Genomic DNA, 21,671 nt, shown 5'->3' on the forward strand with positions numbered 1-21,671 from the left:
ATGTCCATGAGTCCTTTTTCCTTTCTGCTCAATCACCCCCTAACTCCCCCCCACCCCTTAGCTGGCATTGTGCTATCTCTGAGTCTGTCTCTATTTTGTTTGATAGTTCAGTTTGTTCACTAGATTCCACATATGAGTGAAATCATATGGCATTTGTCTTTCTCTGACTGGCTTATTTCACTTAGTATAATGTTCTCCAGGTCCATTCATACTGTCACAAAAGAAAATTTTCTTCATTTTTATGGCCGAGTAGTATCCCATTGTATAAATGTCCCATAGTTGTTTTATCCACTCATCTACTGATGCACACTTAGGCTGTGTCCATATCTTGGTGATTGTAAATAACACTACAATGAACATAGGGATGCTTATGTTATTTTGAATTAGCGTTTTGGGTTCCTTCAGATATATTCCAAGAAGTGGGGTTTATTGCTGGGCAAAAAGGCAGATCCATTTTTACTTTTTTAAGATACTTCCATACTGCTTTCCATAGTGTCTTCATCAGTCTGCACTCCCACCAATGGTGCCAAAGGATTCTCCTTTCTTCACAGCCTAGGCAGCACTTGTTTGTTGATTTATTGTTGATAGCCATTCTGACTGGTGTGAGATGATGACTCATTATGGTTCTAATTTGTATTTCTCTGATGATCAGTAACATTGAGCATCTTTTCATATTTAGGTTAATGCTTTCACCAGTTGAAAGCTTAATAAAAGGATGATCCAAATAAACCATTTAAAATTAACAAGGTATTGAATTTTACTTAATTTCTATCTTGTGCTCTTTTAAAGTACAGACTCAGTGAGAACTGGATTCATCACACAGCTGATACTTCCTCACTTATGAAGAATTTAATTTGTGAAAGACAGTTACAAAGGACCATTTGTTCTTAGAACAAATGACATAATAAAACAGCAACAAATTATATTTATTGATATCAAGATTAACCTGTTTTTGGATAGACATCTCAATTCTATCTATAAAAATGTAAGGAGTTTGTATTCTTTTTAATTCTGTTCATTTTAACAGCAAAAATATATCTTGCTTACTCCTAAATCATTATCTGATTAAAATTTTTGGTGAAGTGGAAAATATGTAGCCAAATATCAAAAGTGCTTTCCCTCACACACACACGTTCTCATACATATCCTATGCGCAGTTCTACTGGAGCACACTGATCATCTGAATCTATTCACATTTATATGTTTGGGAGACCAACACTGCTCAGAGTCAAATATCTGTTGCAAGTATAGAGGTATTTAAAATATCCAGTAAAGTTATTAAGATAAAACTTATAATTATCTGTAGCAATTTATTACTATAGAAGAATCAAATTAATCAATATTGAAGGGAGAAACACCTCCACTTTGAGATATACCATGGAGTTTTTTATTTTAGATAATATTTAGATTTTTAGATAAATATCTAGATTGTCTGTAGAAGCTTTTGAAGACTTGTGTTAGAAGCCTTTGAGAATTGCTGAAATTATGTGGCTTTTATCTTAGTGGAGACTTGATTAGACAAACATAAAAAAAATCATATTGTGACTTTAAATTGTCCACAGCTTAAGGGCCATGTGTTAGTCCATTCCAAGCCAAAATGAGCCTCCTAGTTTAATTACTAATATCTGAAGCATGTCCATGTAGCCAAAGTGGAGAGTTATCCTATCACATAACTACAGAATGTCTTTCCATGAATACACTGCAAGACTCCTGCATTTATTTGTAAAACTGAAATCAATTTACTTAACTATTATGTTTTAGGAAGCCACATAATATATCAAAGAATAATTTTGACATAAACAATAATTGAATCAATGTGCTTTACTTGTAGATGATGAAACTTTTTAAAATAAATTGGTTATATCTCTATATACATATATATGCATTTTTTTCTTTAGCATATAAAATTAAATTTATTGGAGCGACATTGGTTAATGACATTACATAGGTTTCAAAGGTACAATTCTATGATATATCATCTTTATATTACATTGCATGCCCACCACCCAAAGTCAAATCTCCATATATTTGATCCCCTTTATCCTTTCCTGACCTGACCCACCCACTTTCATTCTGGTCACCACCATACTATTGTCTGTGTCTATGAGTATTTTTGTTTTTCTTGTTTGTTCATTTGTCACTTTCAGTGTCATACCTCACAAGTGAAATTATATGGTTCTTAACTTTTCCTGACTTATTTCATGTAGCATGATGTTCTCAAGAATATCTTTAGTTTATTTTAAATTTTAAGTATATTTCCTAACTTTGTTATTATTTATGAAGTATATAAGTTCTAATCTTAGGAATAAAACAGAAACTTATATTGGCCATAATACATTTTTACTAATTTAAGGATATTCTGTTCTTCTGAAATCTAGAAAAGGTTCTAATTTCTTATCTTAAACTATAGGAGAGAGGCCAGTATTCAAATTGATAATTTTAAAACTTGGCTTATTAATACTTAAAAGCATTAAACAATTAGTGAGTGCCTAAATATATGCCAGATATATATATATATATATATATATATATATATGCAATCACCATGTATTAAAGTTGTTTCATGACATAATAACAATAAACATGTCTTAATTATATTGTACGTCCAGTGTTCATTACTGTTCATGAGACATAGGCCTACTTTATTACATATTTTGAATGAATATGTGAGAGACATATAACCTAATTAACTTACTCTTCATTTTTAAATATCATATGATTTTTAAAGCTTATGTCAATATTTGGTGAGCCTAAGTTACAAATATATCAGTACAGAAGGACTTAATATATTTAACATATCCTTGTTCAGTGATATTATTTTCTAATATTATAGTTAGCCTTATTTCTTTCAGTAATCTAAACTTATATTTCAATTAGACAGCCACTTACAATTTTAAAAATAATCTTTTTCTTTTTTCTCTTTGCTAGCTTTAAGAAGTATTGCTAAATGTTCAAGTTACAAGTTTAAAATATATTTTAATTGTATCAGTTTTCTAACCCAAATCTTATTTTTTATACTGAGCAGATATTTTAAATATGAGTACAAATATGTTCTCATAAATGAATTTTGATGTAAATATTATTGGATATATTTTGAGTTGGATTATTGGATATATTTCTTATAGCATATTGTGTCATGTTGCTTTTCATACTAAACACATTTTTAATTTTTTTCACATTTTTTTAAAAGAGACTAAGTTATATGTGGGTGTCTTATTTTGAGTAATCTATTTAAAAACAAATTTGACTTGGCTTATGTCTTCCGATAATTCATATATGATGCAACTATGGTAAAAAAATATTTTTCATGATGACTTTCTGTCACCCTTAATAAAACATAATTGGATACATTCAATAATGTTTGTAGGTCAGTTATATCTGGAACACTGTAGACAACAACAGTCTGTAGTTTTATTTTCATTTTTCTTTCTTTTGTATATGAATATTTTAAAATTGTCTATGCATTTGAATTCTAATGCAAATAATTATAAAATTCTAAATTGATAAGACAGTGTTTTCTAAATTAACCTGTTTTCAAACTTTTATTGGCAACCATCCTTCTGGAGTGTCGACTTTGAAACGTAGAATTAATTTACTTCAGTATTCCAAATGTAAGCTCTTAGATCTTTAAGGGTAAAATATTTTGGAAACACCAAAGCAATTTAACTGGAGATTTTTTTGTAATGTGAAAAAAAATCTTAAATTGTCAGTTTAACCATTTTTGGTAATTTTGAGGACTTAAAATAAGTTTCTAATCAGGTTATACAACACCCTTCCACAATATAACAAATGAAAGCCTTTATTAATTTTTATATTGTGCCTACTTTTTCTGGCTATATTTAAGAACTATATTTTAATAGATGTCATTAATATCCCTGATTTTGAAGTAATAAACATGAGACCTAGAGTGTGGTAGTTTCTGCAAAACTACTAAAGTAGCAAATATGTATGTAATACATATTATCTTTTACTTGCCAGACCTTAATATTTAAATAACTCAGGTTAACCAGCTTTTATTACGTTTCTACTATGTCATTTAGACCCTGAGTACACAAATATACTATTTTCACTAATTAATACTAATAAACATGTACTCACTTCAAGGGACTATGCTACATATGATGAAAATCAAGTGAACAGATTTCATATTCCAGAATGTTTATATGAGTTGGGAGCAGAAGAGAATTCCTACACATAAAATATGACGAAAAATTTTGCAACCTTCAAAGAAAAATGCTATAAAAATAGTTCCAAGTTCCAAAGGATGTGTGAGGAAAGAATATTTAATCATGGGGTCAGCAGACGCATCATGGACAAGGTAGCACTAAAATAAACCAGAAAGTAGGGATAGAATATCAATTACTAAAAATAGTTTCCTTCCCTCTAGAGGATTCCCAAAATAGTCTCATGAAACATGTTAATGTAGTGTGCATTTTTCCTCCTTCTCCTTGTCCAACTTAAATGAGCTTACATAGTATTTTCCAAATAATGTTTAATGTAAAATTATCATATGAAAAAACTGCTCCAGAAGCTTCCTTTATTTTGAATAAAACAGATAAAGTTGGAATTTATATAAATGTTACTACTTTCCTAAATTATTATTTGTTAATCTTGTCATAAATAAAATGTAAAAATCAGTTTTGCTCCTTTTGATTATTATTTATTTTTTGTCTCTCTAAATATCCTGTAACTTCAGGCTGTGGTGTATAATTGTTATTTTCTCTCCATGGTGCAAATATTTCTTGCCACAGGGCTGGGCAGAAAGAACTTATGCATCCCTATGTTCATAGCAGCACTCTTCACAATAGCTAAGTGCTGGAAACAGCCTAAGTGCCCATCTGTAGATGAGTGGATCAAAAAACTGTGGTACATTTACACAATGGAATACTACGCAGCAGAAAGAAAGAAGGAACTCCTGCCATTTGCAGTAACATGGATGGAACTAGAGAGAATTATGCTTAGTGAAATAAGCCAGGCAAAGAAAGCACAATACCATATGATATCACCTAATACAGGAAACTAAAGAACAACACAAACAAAGGAACAAAATTGAACCAGAGGCATGGAAACAAGGAACAGAGTAACGGTTACCAGGGGGGAGGAGGGATGGAGAGAGAAGGGGTAAGTAGGAGAAGGCTTTAGTCAAGAAACTAGTGTATGTAACCCTTGGACATAGACAACATGGTGATCAGGTGGGGATTGACTGTGGGAGAAGGAGTGGGCTAAGTGGGGGGGGGGAGAAATGTGGGAAAAAATGGGACAACTATAATGGAAAAAAGCAATAAATAAAAAAATATATATATATAGATATATATATATATATATATATCTATATATATATATATATATCGTTGGCAGCCGTCCGTCTCGAGAGACGATGGTGTACCTTCTTAAGAGTCTATCTGCACCGCCGAGAATGGCTGTGCAGTCCGACTCGGGAGTGACACGGTATCTGTCTCCTCCCGTGTTGAATCGACATCTTGCGATGACGCTGGAGTGTCCTCTCCAGTGGAGCTGAAGCTACAGAGCCTGGGCAGGGTGATATGGAGGGTCTGCTGTTGCCCATGCAGCAGACCCCCCCTCTCTTCGCAGCTGAAGGATCCAAGGGAAAGACGGAGTCGATACAGCTTGGGTTCAGGTGCGCCGCAGGAGTTGCCGGTGTTGACTACAACGTCAAACCGCCTTAGGGACTCCGGCTCCGGATTTTCTGTCGGGGTTTACTCCCTTAGCCTTTCCCCTGAAGAGGTATGCCGCAAGGCAGCGGAGGTTTTTTGGAGTCAGAGTTTTCCTTCTCTGATGTGCCCTGACTGGAAGATCGAACCAGTGACACTTAGCTCGCAGGCCGACGCTCAATCCACTGAGCGAAACCAGCCAGGGGGATATATATATAAACAAAACAAATGTGAAAATAACTTGAATATGTTTTTAAATGGCATTTAAAAAAACATGTTGAAAAATTGTTTTAAGTGTAGTGACATTGATACTTCTCAGGAGTAAATAAACTTAAATAATTATAAAAATATAATAATACCACAGTTTTTTGATCCACTCATCTACAGATGGGCACTTAGGCTGTTTCCAGCACTTGGCTATTGTAAAGAGTGCTGCTGTGAACACAGGGGTGCATAAGTTCTTTTGAATTGGGGTTTCAGGATTCTTCAGGTATAATCCCAGCAATGGAATTGCTGGTTTAAAAGGCAGTTCTATTTTTAGTATCTTGAGGAAATTTCATACTGTTTTCCATAGTGGCTGCATCATATGACCTCCCCTAATACAAGAAATTAATGAACAACACAAACAAATGAGCAAAATTGAACCAGAGGCATGTAAACAAGGAACATTCTAACAGTTACCAGGGAAGGGGGGTAGGGAGGGAGAGAAGGGGGAAAGTAAGGGAAGGGTTTAGTCAGGGACTAGTATACGTGACCCACGGACATGGACAACAGGGTAATGAGGTGGGGATTTACTGTGGGAGAAGGGGTGGGCTAGGTGGGTGTGCAATGGGGGAAAAAGTGGGATAACTGTAGTAGGAAAACAATAAATAAATCAAAACTTTAAACAAAAAAAAAACGAACAAACAAATAAATAATACCTACAGTGTTATTCCAAATTAAACCCACGTTCTTTATGGTGGTGGAGAACAAGCCTCTGTGTGTGTGTGTGTGTGTGTGTGTGTGTGTGTGTGTGTGTGTGTCTCTCACATTTCCTGCCTTTTGACCTGGAATGCTTTTCCCCACAATATCCAGAGGCAGATAGAGATGTTCCTCACGTGCAGGAAATTCTAAGTAGATTAGTATGGATGGAAATAATGAGTGTTGCAGGAGACCACATTTGAAAGGTTCCTTACATACTGTGTGTAAATAAGTAGGCTATGCTATCATTTTGAAGGAAAATTAGCGGAGATTTTCCAAAGGAGGTTTTGATCAAATGCTGCTGAGAAGTATGGCAGCATGATGACTGCAATCCTAACAAACGCAGTTCTGGTTGAATAGTTTCATAGGAGTGGAGTGTGTCAATGTGTCATTTAAAATGAGGAGCTAGAGATATGAATATGGAAAATAATTTAAGAAATTATGTTATGAAGGGGAACAAAACTATTTGGAAGCTACAGTGATAATTAGGATCAACTAAGATTAATAGTTGTGTTGTTGTTCTTCGTTTTGTTTCACTTTGTTTTCATTCCAAAGTTCTGGAAAACTGTATTGGGCTCATGTGAATGACTGACTAGGTGTGTATGTGGGAGAGAGGGGTAGGGGCAAGGATGCATTTCCATTTTAAAAAGAAGATAGATAGGTAAAGAAGATAAGTATAAATGCATAGGTTTGGAGATTCGGTGGTATAAAAAATAATGAAGTTCCTCTCTGGTGACTTCTGTTTTCTCAGTACATGGACAAATACGAGGGGGGTCGAAAGAAATGGAATTCATTTATTAAAAATGTGCATTTATTCTTACATGTTTAATCTTCAGTCACCTTCAGATTGCTCTCCATTTGATGCAATACACTTATCAAGACCTTTTTTCCACTGCTAAAAACAGTTTTCGAACTTTTCAATTGTGATGCCTTTTACTGTTTCTGCCATTTCACCTCTTCCACATCAGCAAAACATTTCCCTTTAAGGACTTTTTTTCATCAAAGAAACAAACAAACAAAAAGTGACTTAGGGAGAGGTCAGTTGAATAGAGAGGGTAGGGCATGGGGTGTCAAGCCAATTTTGGTCAAAAACTGCTGAACACTCAGTGCGGTGTGGGCAGGTGTGCTCCTAAATGACGCATTATGGAATGGGCTAACGTGTTGAAAGAATTTTTTTAAAAAAGTCACTGAAGCTAAATACAACTTTTCACAACAACTTGCTAACAAGATGGGTTCCTAGAACACTCACCTAGTGGGAGAAGCCTGTACTATAAGGGAGCTGGCCTCAATTCCAGTTTTTTTGGGTCCCCTATCATATACCAGCCAAGAATCACAAAAGAGCCATGCTTGTAAGGGTTTAGAAGAAAGAGATAAACTGAAAAAAAAAAATCATGTTAATACTAAGAAGTGAAATTAACTAAAGAAGTAATACTAAGGTAGTCTAGTAGCATTGCATGAGATCTGTCTGGAAAAAAATCCAGCCATTGTTAATATAATGAGAACAGTTTGTATGACATCCATCGATGTAACCTGGCAGCCAAGGAGAGTGGACTGGAATGTGTATGTGTGAACAATGACTTCCTTGTACCAGTCAGTGGGGGCAGAAGACGCTGCTGAGTGAGCATGTTTACTATATGGCCATCAAATTCAAAATGAGCAAATAGAGCAATAAATATGCATCCAGTTCTGCATTAAGCTTGAAAATTCCTCCGTAGAAACTATTTGGATGATTCAGAAGGCTGCAGCTATGGGCAACTGGTGAATGGCAGCTTCATCACAGCAATGAGCCCACTCACACATCATGTCTTATGCAGAATTTTGGGGAGAGACATCAAATCCCCCAGGTGACTCAGCCCCCTACAACTCATAACTGGTACCCTGTGATTTCTGGCTTTTCCCAAAACTAAAATTACCTTTGAAAAGAAAGAGATTTCAGACCATCAGTGAGACTCAGGAAAATACAACGGGGCAGCTGATGGTGATTAGAACTGTGTGAGGTCCCAAGGTGCCTACTTTGAAGGGGACTGAGTCCTCATTGTCCTATGTATATTGTTTCTTGTATCTTGTATCTCCTTCAATAAACACTTTTTCATATTATGTGGCTGGATACTTTCTGGACAAACATTCATATGCCCCATTTGGATTCAGAACTGTGATATGAAAGCAATGAAAAATTGTGGTTTTGTGATATTTTTATTGGACAACCTTGAATCCTAGTTTTCCTCTCGATGCTTCTATTTGGATTTCTTCAGCAAACCTCAAATTAGAAAATGCTTTAAATATAATTGTTATCTTCCCCCAAACACATTTCATATCTAGTGTTTTCTATCTGAGAAAATGGTATCAGTCTTTTCTGTGTGGTTTAAGGCAAAGGCTTTAGAGTCATTCTTTGGATTTCTTATTCATCTGACCCATTAAATATACCATAAAATCTTCTTTATTTACTTCATGCTTATCTCCTGAATTCAACTACTCTCATCTCTGACCATTGGAACCACTCTTGTCATGCAAGGATCCCTTTCTGAATCAATGCAATAGAGAAAAGAGCCAATTACCTCTATCCATGCTCCTCTCCAGTCCGTTACCCATCCTGCTCTTAGATGATATCTGTAAAACCACTTTGATCTTATTACTTTCTGTTTATATATTTGTAATGATATATCTTTATTCATAAAGTCCCAAATAATAACAACTCTAAGGTGTTTGTGACTTGATTTCTTCTTTCCTGTCTGACTGTATCTTTACCACTTTATTCTTACTATCTGCTTGATTAATTATGTAACTTCTTTCATCTTCCTATTCTCTGTCTCTTTTGGTCCTTTGAAAGAATTTTTTCTTTGTAAGGTACTGCAATACTCCTTTCAAATGGGATATATTACAAATATTTTAGACCTCAGTAGAGATTCTGCTTTCTTTGAAAATACTTCTTTGATATTCCAGTTTTAAATAGATGTTATGCTGGCTGCTGTGGCTCAGTTGGTTGGAGAGCTGTCCCATACACCAAAAGGTTGCATATACCTAGATGTGTGGTCAGTTCAGGCACATACAACCCCCAGTCCATATGTGTATGGAAAGCAACCATCAAGTTTCTCTTTCACATTGACGTTTCTCTTTCTTGCTCTGTCTGTCTCTGTCTCTCTTTCTCTGTCTGTCTGTCTGTCTCTCTCTGTTTCTGTCTCTCATTTTTCTCTCTCTCTTCCTTGCTCTTTCTCTAAAAGTGATGAAAAAAAATGTCTTCAATGAGCATTAAAAAAGTAAATAAATTGGATGCTGATGTTCACTCTCATAGCTCTCTTTCTTAGCATAATCATATTTATAATTATTTATGAAATACCTTTAAGACTCATAAAGACAGGATCATTCCTATCTTGTTTATCTCTGCAAACCAGTACCAAAAAAAAAAAAAAAAATGTCCACCTTACCACATCTGCTGAAAGAATTCTGTTAGATTATTGAACAGAAAGATACATTTATCATCTTTTTTACTTACATATTTATTATTTCTTATATCAAAGTTTCTATGGAGGGCTGAACAGCAGTTTTACACATGAAATCATATAAAGTTCTTAAAGTTAAAAAGCACTCATTAAAAAGTGAAGAAATAACTTTTGTTTCATGAATGATAAGTGAATTTCAAATATGCAGAATGAGTGGATTGATACTTTATATCTTTTAAAGAAAATAGTGTTTAAAGTGGGAATAAAAAGATAAGAAAATTGGATAACTTAGCTAAGTTTAGTGTTGGCTGATACAGCAATCCTATTATAAAAAAAAATAATATTTTAAATTTCCCTAATCACTTAACTACAAGAATGCTCTTAATATTATCAAAAAACTCTCATCTTCCTTTACATTCTCTCTGAATTTATAAGAGCATTAGGCTTTACTATCACTATAATTAGATATACCGAGAAAAGTACCTTCTCATTTTTGTCAGGTCCTGATTATTCATAGTGATGGCAGAATACCTTTGCACGGATTACTGAAATCCCATATAACTTATAGCACATAAAATCTACCTCTAATTCATTTTATCAAACATTTTTATTAAAATGCAAGTTTACCTTTGAACTTTAGCAAATGTTGATTCATGAATAAATGCTCTTAAATGTATACATACAGTGAATTTTAAGAACAGAAAAAAATATAGATGGTTATTATCTTTATGTAAACTAAACCCTAAAAATAAATCGGACCTTTAGTTTGGTATGTGTTGGTTTTCAATTGGCTCACACTGGGCAATTGAATATTGAAGTTTGATATTATTAGTCCATGAGGAGAAAGAAACATACAAAAGTTTAGGGAATGAACAGAATAAAAATATTTACTTCATTAGCAGTTATTTACCTGAACACCAACTTAGAAATAGTAACAAAAACATCAGAGAACATTTCCTTCATGTGACTCCAAATAGTTCAGTTACAGTCTTCATGCTATACTACTCATTTATGCATTATATAGCAATTTATGAACACCTACTGTAGTCAAATACTGTGATAAGTATTGTGAATGCAAAATGAAATGAAACATATTTTCTGTCCTTTATAAATTACTATAAGTTGTATAAGTATGGCTGGTATTAGAATAGCTGTATGTTAAATTAAAAAAATACATATTCTCGAGTGCATAAAAGGAAAAAAAAGCCTAAAATCTAACTTCTCTTGAAATCAACATGATGTGAATAATGCACCAGGTCATTCATGCATTCTCCCCAAAATAACAACATTTTAAAGACTTTAACACCTTCTAATTAATTAATTAATTAACAAATTTTGAGCCCCTATTGTGTATCACACCATTTTATGAGCATAGTAGAAATTTTCCATTTCTTCAACATAAGATGTCTTAATATAGGAAATGAAAATTATATTCAAAGCACTCCTTCAGTTTTAATACAAATAAGTATTTACTACCTTTTATAATTTTATAAGCTCCTATAGCATAAAAATTATGAAATATATATAATACTTCAAAGATGTTTAAATACTTAAAATAAATATTTGATTATCTGAATGAATAGACTGGTATTTATGATTCAGAAGCTTATGACAGAAAAATTGAAATTAATGCAAAGATTGTGTGATATGTAATCTGTGTATAGTAGCCAAAATAATGACATTACTCACAAAACAAACACCGCATCTGTTCCAGGGAAAAGCTTAGTCTCTTATTTCTTTTGACAGTGTGCAGACCTGGGTTCTTCAAAGCCTCACCTCACAGCCAGAGCTGCAGCAAATGTCCACCTCACAGTTATACCCATGAGGAAGCTTCAACCTCTTGTGTCTGTGAAAAGGATTATTTCAGGAGGGAGTCTGATCCACCCACAATGGCATGCACAAGTAAGGAAACCCACGGATATTTGGTGATGCTAACTTTCACCAGTTTGAAGAAATCATGGTGGAGCCTGTTCTATTACCATTTCCCCTAAAACAGGCATAATGCTTAATCTTCCAATATAATGTTTCACCATATTTCAGTCTTCTTGAGCAAGCACTGAAAAATGTGAGGCTCTTTTGTCACTCACTGTGAAAAGCATCCATTTTCCCTAATTTCAAACTCAACACCTAAGACACAGACATAGACATTTTTACTTTTATTTTGTGAGTTCTTTTAGTGTTCATGGTAGCCAAACATGACTTTGATCAATCCATTTCTCTGTCATGGTAAATTTTCTTCTTCTTCCCAGCCAACTTTCTAATCACATAAACATGCAGTCAATGGCACTTTCACCTTTGTTCTAACTTGCCCCACTAAGCTTCAAAGGCCAATGTGAAGGTCATTTCTAATAGAAGATAGGACATTACAAGAACATGGAAAACTGGGAGTTGGAAAAATCTGATTGAGGGTCAAATATAAAACCAATATTTTTAACTAGGACTTTAAGCAGTTGCCATGTTTCTTATGAGTGAGTGTCCTTAACTATCATTAATTATATGATCAAATAGTTGTATAATTAGAGTAATGAATATTAAAGACCTAATTCCAACATTTACTGTGAATGCATTTACAGTCATTAATGCTTTTGTTGATTTTATTCTAGCATTCCACATATTTTTGGGAAAAAATAAACATGTTTATATATTTGTTTGTTTCATGAGAATAGTTTCATAGTTTTTCCACATTCATGGCCTCTATAGCAAATCAAACAACAAAATGAAAGGGAGGAAAAGTGGATCCCTTCTCCCCATAACAGTCAATTTACATGATGTGCCTTGTTTTATTGTTTTAGATTCCATTAAGTCGTACTTGCTTTGAAAGATGATGACAGATGTTTGAAATTTAGTATTCATTAGTATTAAATATAAACAGACATATAATTCTTCTAATTAAATAATCACAACCTGAAATTTTATCTGAATTTCAGTGTCTGAATTTCATAGCATCAGTAAGACATATTCTCATAATTCCTCAACATTTTTATGTTAATAAGTTTATATTGCAAGATGTAATTTTATGGATTAGGAGATTACTAATTATAAAAATTTTCTCTTCAAGTGAGTAAATGGCATTATTATATATACTTCTGGGAGAATGCATTTGAATGGAGGAAATATAAACTATGATTGAATATGATGTATTTTGGTTGTAGTGGAGATTATTTTGATAATTTCAGAGCAAAAGAATACCCAGATAGTTGGGGAAATTTGGGGTTGACAATAATAGAATGGCAAATTAAGGAGAGAAAACTGTGTCTTGAAATACTTTTAAAAAGAATTGATTCTTAATGATCTAATTATTATTATTTTTAAGTGGTCCAGCCATGATCGTTCCCTGTCTTAGCATAAATGCAAGCCTCCCTTTCTGTAACTGTGATAGATCTGGAATTGAAGAGAGTCCATAATCAGGTGGCAAGGGTTTCTTAGCACTCTTTTAGGACTTAAGGCATCATATTTTCTCTGTATCCAGGTGTGTAAATTTCTAATAGTGTCTCAAAATAACACTATTTTGTATTCATTTCTTAAAAAGACTTATCTGTGAGTATGTGTGTTCTCATTTTAGTTGCATCCATACCACCACAAATACTGCACATGATACCCTTGAGCAGATGGCTTGATTGATGTTCAGATGACAATCTTGAATTTTGCTTTCCTTTTGGCCCTTTGGAATAAATTTATGGTTCCACCACTTTTTACTATTTTAGATTATGTATCTATATATATCTATAGATATAGATATATATCTATATAATATATATATAAAATCTTGGAAAACAGAATGTTATAAACCTAAGGTAAAAGAAATATCAAACAAAAATAAAGCTTCTAATGAATCTTCTTGAATCAAGGGTACTTCTCACAGTTCTATGTTCCTTCATACATCTATTAGCAGGCAGTAGAATATCACATTTTTTTGTTAGGTGTAAGTCTGTCTGAGCTTGTACTTTTTACTTCTACTTTAGGGTTTCACTTAAATTTGAGTTTTATTTTTACTTTAAATTAGTGTTTCATATCTCCCCCTGCCCAAATATTGAGGGGCTATGAGAAGAGAGTCACAAGAATAGTAAGAGACAAACTTTACTGCATTTCTACAGAGTTAGAGCAAAGGCATTACATGCAGGTGTATTTCAGTTGGCAAAAAAAAAAAAAAATCACAGAAGTCTGGTATCTTTCTAAACTAGACATATTTCAGGTATATTTCACCATTTTCTTAGAAAGAAATCTATAACATTTTGACCTCAAAATGTATTTTCTCCATAACTTTCCACAATTTAATAAGCTAAAGGTTATAGTAAAAAACAATACTTGTGTTCCCATCTTAAGTAATTATTTCAACTTAAAAGTGACTGTTGTATATTGAAGTGTGTGAAGTTGTATGTATGGAAAAATTCACTGGGTTCAACCATAAATATAGCCAAGGTGGGGACTATTTTGTCAAAAATGGCAACTCTTTGGTTCTAGAGTCTTTAAATTTAAATGGTATTTTGTAAATACAAGGTACCTTTCCTATCACTTTTAAATTTAGTCCTCAGCACTCATAGCTTAATAAATATTAAGCAGAAATTAATATCCATCTCTATACTTAGAACAGACAGTGCATATTAATATAACTAAGCAATGTCATCTTAAATTTTCTTAATTTTTTCTGATGAACCACTCAACTACCATGATAGTCTATTTTATTCCCTGTGAGGAAATTTTTACTAATTAAGTCTGAAAGAAATATAAATTTATATTCTTTTTGAGACCATTTGATCACATAACATTAACAACTGACTGATGTTTTAACTCCAAGTATTTAAAAATTGACTATACTGTTGACATTATGCAGTCATTTTTTAAAAGACTGTTTCTTAGAGCAGCTTTAGCTTCACAGCAAAATTCAGGATTCAAAGATTTGCCATATAGTCCTGCCAACACACATGCATAGCCTCTCCCATTGTCAACATCCTCCACCAGAGGGGAACAGTTATTGTAATTACATGTAATCAATTTTAGTTCTCTTTAGTGTGCTAATTATTAGTTTCAGAAATATTTAAAGTAATATATAAATAGATATTATTTATTTATAAATTTATTCTGTTGATCCCTCAAAATCAAAATATTTTAATTCTTCCCAATGTAGAGTTTTTGATTATTTAAAAAATAAAATTTAGTTTCCCAAATAAGTAAAATGTATAATTTGCCAAAAGCCACTATCTTAAAACAATATTAAAATGAAAAAAAAAAACTTTATTAGAGATTGTAATGTTGACCAACTACTTAAATTCTAATATTCCTTTGATATACAAGGAAAGGTTTCATATTCTGTTATTGATTTACAAGTAGATAGGCAATCTATTTTGAGATAAGCTAAGGCTTTTTTTACTTGCTGCAGAATTTGTCATCAGGAGCCACACTGAAACCCGTTTTTGCCTGTTTTCATTGTTTAGTGATCCTTCATGTTTACTTCCTAGGTTTTAGGAACAATTATTACTGAGGGAATAAGTACTTTAATCCCCAAGGAGCATTTTTCTTTGTATTTGATAAAGTAGTTATCCTTTTAAAATATATAATTTTATCTAACATTATTTTTGCATATGTAGTCTTATTTCATAATTATTTATACACACACAAAGCAAAATATTTGCTTTAATTAAATTAGCGTTATAACAATTTCAAGATAAGTCATTTCTATAGGGTGTACATTCCACTATTGTCCCTAGAAAACTATAATAACAGTATTCAAAGAGTATTACAAGTGATGACTCTTTGATTCTCCATACTTATGAGATTTGTTGCAAACCTTTATTTTTTCCCTCAGACCAGGGATTTGTGTAGTAAAGATGCCTAATTTTATCATCTTAAAATATGTTTTTCTCACTTTACTTTGCAAACCAGGACCCCCCTCAGCTCCTCGGAATGCCATCTCAAATGTTAATGAAACTAGTGTCTTTCTGGAATGGATTCCTCCTGCTGACACTGGTGGAAGGAAAGATGTGTCATATTATATTGCATGCAAGAAGTGCAACTCCCATGCAGGTGTGTGTGACGAGTGTGGAGGTCATGTCAGGTATCTACCTCGGCAAGTCGGCCTGAAAAACACCTCTGTCATGATGGTGGATCTGCTCGCTCACACAAACTATACCTTTGAGATTGAGGCAGTGAATGGAGTGTCCGACTTGAGCCCAGGATCCCGGCAGTATGTGTCTGTAAATGTAACCACAAATCAAGCAGGTAAGTGTGATGTCCGACCAAGCAATGTACCTTAGGCCAAGCTCTGTCAATTATCTCCACAGCTGAGGACTAAGTTGTCTGAGATCTGTGAGAGAACTTCTCACGAAGCAGAGGGTTAGGACTTGAAGTAGAACACATGACAAAATATGTTTTTCAGTTTTAAGCAAATAAAGGCTAAGACTGTCTTAGCAGACACATTCAAGGACAGACAAAAAGATATTTTAATTGAATTTTCCATTAAAAATACATTTCTGGTTCAAAATCACTTAGAGAAAAGAATTATCTCAGTTTCACAGTGTGCAATAAGTAGAGTTCAATTTACATTTTTTGTTTTGTTTACTTCAATTTTTAAAATTTATTATTTTAGTATATAATCTGGCCAGTTTTATTTGCTTGTTTGTTCATTTGTTTGTTTGACACCACAGCTGAATTATCTTTGCAGAATGAGAGTCTCGTTAGTTCTATAATTATAACAAGAATGCATAAAATGAATTTTTTTGATAAATTCACTTATCAAGATTAGAATAACAATGAACTATGAATAACCACACGAAAGCACATCTTCCATATGAAGATCTTTGAATTACGAAGTAGTAATTATTAGAGAGTGGCTATCCAGTTCTGTTTGAGATACTAATTTCATATATTTTCCCCTCAAATACTCACTTCTAAACAAATCAACACACAAAGCTTCTTTTCTGGTAAAATAAGAATCAAGGATAAACTTTAGCTGAATAATTTAATCTGTTATGTGGCAATAATCATTTAAAGCCTGTAAGTCATTTAATAACTAGTTTTTTCCAACAACAGGTATCTGGTTGGGAGAGGCATTAAGTGTCAACAGATTATAACTTTGCCCTATTCCCTGGCCACAGTTCCCTGTTGAAGGTCATAAGCTTGTCACCTTATTAGTACTGCAGGTAGACTTTTTTGTCTGTGTGTATATCCTTGCCAGGAGTACTCAGTGAAATGGGATGTGTTTGAATGAAATTGGACTTAGTCATATCATATTAGTATAAGCTTGTAGTTTGTGGAATGACTGAGTTGACAAGAGAATGTTGATGGGAACCAAGTCTTGGCCAAAATAATTTGAATTGTTGGATATATCAAGCCAATCAAGTGGCTCTTATGTAAGAGTAAGAAAATGCATGCAGTAGAGTTTATACTTACTTCTGATTGATAAAAATGAAGGAAATATTCGAGTATCCAGACAATATGAAGGTATTTGAGCATTTCACTAAGAAACAATCTGAACATTACATATTCAGTACAAGTTTACAGAATTTTTTTTACTCTATTAGAGAAAATATTGCACACATATAAGCTATATTTCTCAGTGAATTTATTTTTTTTCTCCATTTACTCTTTAACATAAGGTAGATATAAACAAGGGCTAAAGAGCTGAATAAGAATGGCAAAACTTAAGTTTTCCTTCAGTATAGACTCAGCTGCTGGCAATACTAGTATATGTCAATTTTTCATCACAGTAACTAAATGTTACAAGTGTTCAGTAAATGTGAACTGTCTTCACACATCAGAAAAAACACTGGCTTTAAACATGGGATTTCAGGCTGCTTGTGCAACATCTTTACTCAGATCAACTGTGAATTTTCCATTGACATATTGAAAGCACATTGAACAATCTCTAAAAATTGTATTCTTTTGGGAGAACATTCTCTATCTTGAATAATCTTAAATTCTTTGAAAATAGAAAGATATTTCTCTGATGAATTAGATGTAGGGAATGCCTGTTGTTTTAAATGATATGCTAAATAAATATTTACTCTAGTTGTTTTCTGACTTGCTGGCCTATTCAAACTGCAAAGTGTGTTTTTTGGAACTAAACATACCTTAAGTACCAAGAAAGAATAATTTTCATCCAGCTTTTTAAGGTATATTATGTAAAACAAACACTTGTGTTCAAGAAAGGCATTTTGTTGACTTTTGCTTTTTTCCACATTCTCAGTGTACATATACTTTCAAATCTTTACAAACTTAACAAAAATATCAATAGAAGACTTTTCTCAGTATCTCAATTTCCACACACAAAAAATATTATTGACTTCAAGTAGATCTGAAAAAGTCTTAGATTTTGTTACCTTTGCTAGACATTTCTCGAGGACCAACATTATACAAAGTGGGCTGTTGTAATTACTTTCTAATGCTTGGATATTTTAAAGCATTAAATTGAAGAAATGTGCATTTTATATAAAACTATTTTCAGCATATTTTAACTTTAGTTTCAATCTTCTCTAAGGATTTGCTTTTTGAGCTATGTACAATATTCCCTCACTAATCGCAGGTATTACATTCTAGACATGCACCCTCCCCCCCCCCACGATAGGTGAAAACCTGCAAAGTAGGAACCTTACATTCATTTTAGTATTTTTATATATTTTAAGGCTTTATAAACCCTTCCCACACACTTATAAACCGTTCCCAGTCCCTTATTAGCCTTTCCCACTCCCTTATTAACCTTTTCTACGCTTTTATAAACACTACTTATGTTCTTAAACATATTCTTCACCCTTAAACCTATGTAACTTTAACAAACGTATGCAGTACCGCAAAATCCCATGATATAGCAAAAAACCTGTGATAAACAATTGAATATAATTTTTTTTTTAATCCTGCAATACAGTGAGGCCATGATAGCTGAACCGCAGTATTGAGAGGGACTACTGTATTTCCTTCTTAATTGATTTGTTTCAAATTTAAAATTTGTTCTGGCATTTTCTTATTAATTTCTTTATGACATCAGTGTGTGTATGAACTGTTCAGATTTGAAATTATATTTAGAAAATACAATAAGAAAAAAATAGTAACTTTTTTATACTTTGGAATATTTAATTATTTACTTTATTTTTTACTTTATTTTTTAAACTTTTCAGTTAGTTCATGTTCAATATTATTCTATGTTATTTTCACATGTACAGCAAAGTGGTTAGAAAATTATGTTCTTTACAGAGTGGTCCCCTGTTTGCTTTAAGTATTCACCTGACCCCATGCATAGTTGTCATGATATTGTTGACTGTATTACCTATGCTGTAATTTACATCTCTGTGAGTACATATTATGTAGCTACCAATTTGTGTTTCTCAGTCCCTTCACCTTTTTCCCCCAGGCCTCAAACCTCCCTCCTTTCTGACAGCTGTTATTCTTGTCTCTGTATATATGAATGCGTTTCTATTTTGTTTACTTTGTTATTTATATTCTACATATAAATGAAACAGTAATATTTTTAGGATGAATATCTTGCATCAAACTAGGAACTGAAATTGATTAGGTAAACCTGGCTGATCAGTCTATGAAAAGAAATAATGATTTCTTGCTGAAGATAGTGATTAAATTATTAATTTATGGATGTTTATCATGTATTTAAAACATTTTCTCTATCATTATGGAGTCTAGCACCTTGATTTTGCAAAGAGTTGTTCAAATTTAAATGTTACTTTTTAAAATGTAACAAAAACCAAGTCAAAAAATAAACTTAAACTAAATACTAGAAATAGTTGGAATATTTGTACCTTGTAAAATATACCCAGTAGCACTGAGGAAGACAGGAAAAAAATGTAATATTGTTGTGAGGATTTTTATGGTTGAGAAAAATGAAAACATTTCAGGGGAGAAAGAGCAAGTAAAAATAATTTACATAAAGGTGATGGAATACTGTCTTCAGGGGCAGGTACAGGTAAAATGATAGGAAAATTAAATGTGAATGCATAATTTTGTAAAGAACTCAACAAATAGTCAAACTGTAAAGCAGATAAAATGATTAATATGCAAACCATGCATTATTAAACTATTAAACTTAGAAAAATAATAAAGTGTATTGAGTTTCTCCAGTTTTCTAGTTTATGTCTTTCTTATACATTTTATAAAATTGACTTCTACAAGCTAACCTTTCTTTGTAAATAAATTATTTAGATTATTTACATGACAAGATTTCTGTTGTTCTCCTGTTTTATTCTTTTAGTGTATCTAAAATATAACTTTTAGATATATGTATAGATGGTAAATGAGTAGATAGATAAAATAATATATCAATATATAGTATGAAAATTAAAAATTCATTGACTGAAAATACTTTAAAGCTTTATCTGCTCATAAAAGTGTACATTTATTATATTATTCTATAAACAATATTTATTTTTTTTTAATTTTTAAATATTTTTGATCTAGGGATACTGTATCAGGCTAAAATTTAAAGCTATTTTAATATACACAAATGTATATTTTATTCCAAGAAAAAAAAAAGCTCTTCCTAGCAAAAAATACTCGTACTTTAATATGGAAAGGTTCAGGATCATAATTCTGAGCTGTAATAGACCACATTTTAATTGTTTTGAATTATTCTTAGACTTTTGGACTCTTTCCTCAGAGAGTATAGGTTGACATGATATGAGTTGCAAAATGCATCAAACACTTTGGAGGGAATGTCCCAACCTATCCCAGGCTATCAGAACTATTACTGATGTAGTTGGTCCTTCTGTTTTGATTAACTTTATTTCTTGGTTCTAGCAAAGGGGTCTGGCAGACATGATAATCCCATTTCATCAGGTACTTTCAGGTTGATGCCATTGGTGTAATTGAACAACCTGATGTCTCAGAGGATATTGAGATGATCAGGATTACTGAAGACTAAATTAGGCTGTAGGCTTGGGAAGTTAAGAGAATGAACAAGATGGTGAAAGCACAACACTGTTGCTGCCAAGGGGCAACAAACATTTACTGGTGATCTCTGTTTACAGAGATGTTAAAAAAATGTTCATTGTCACTTGCTAGACCGTTACTATAGTAATTATTGCAAGGGTCTTTGTTAATTTTCTTCAATGGAGAAACTATATTTGCTGTGTTTGTAATCACCACCTGATTAAATGAATGATTGCTTGCAAAGATTCATTTGGCTTCTACTTATATCAAACAGGTAATTTAAATCTGTATGCATTTATAATCCCTGTTGTTTATCTTTCCATAATTTTTATAGTGGCACTAATTGCTGAATTTCCTCAGAGATACAATAAAAATTGTGTTTACTTTTTTGGTAGGAAGAAGATGCATGTGTTTGCCCAGTCCTGTAATTTTATAGTGTTTATTTCACAGGTCTCAGAAATAGAGATTTCTTTCCGTTGCAGGGTAAATCTTCCAAATATATAACAATGATCTGGTAAAATGATCAGAGGATAGAATGGAAGTAACACTGTGCCAATTGTAATATGAGCTCAGTACAAAATCTCATTCATCACATGACCCCACAACCTCCATTCAGATCAGTGTTTCTTAGTATTATTCTGGATCCACAAGAATTATAGTTAGCTCAGAAGCAGTATTCAATAATCTCTGAAAGATCTGGGCATTAACTGCTAAACATTTACACTATATTTAG

The 21,671-nt window shown here is 32.7% G+C and overlaps 1 protein-coding gene across 4 annotated transcripts in view; it reads left to right on the top strand.

The window, feature by feature from the left end:
• EPHA5 (EPH receptor A5) overlaps positions 1-21,671 on the top strand; it is a 340,616-nt gene that overhangs the window by 166,144 nt on the left and 152,801 nt on the right. For 2 of the 4 annotated variants that reach the window (XM_090266816.1, XM_090266817.1), the window contains exons 4-5: positions 11,816-11,971; positions 15,950-16,285. The exons of the other annotated variants lie outside the window; for them this stretch is intronic. In XM_090266816.1, the coding sequence (XP_090122942.1) occupies positions 11,816-11,971; positions 15,950-16,285 (492 nt within the window). The remainder of the gene's footprint in view (positions 1-11,815; positions 11,972-15,949; positions 16,286-21,671) is intronic. 4 annotated transcript variants of the gene reach the window in all.

This window comes from Furipterus horrens, unplaced genomic scaffold (genome assembly GCF_987537825.1).
Source record: "Furipterus horrens unplaced genomic scaffold, mFurHor1.1.pri manual_scaffold_2, whole genome shotgun sequence".
Taxonomy (NCBI): domain Eukaryota; kingdom Metazoa; phylum Chordata; class Mammalia; order Chiroptera; family Furipteridae; genus Furipterus; species Furipterus horrens.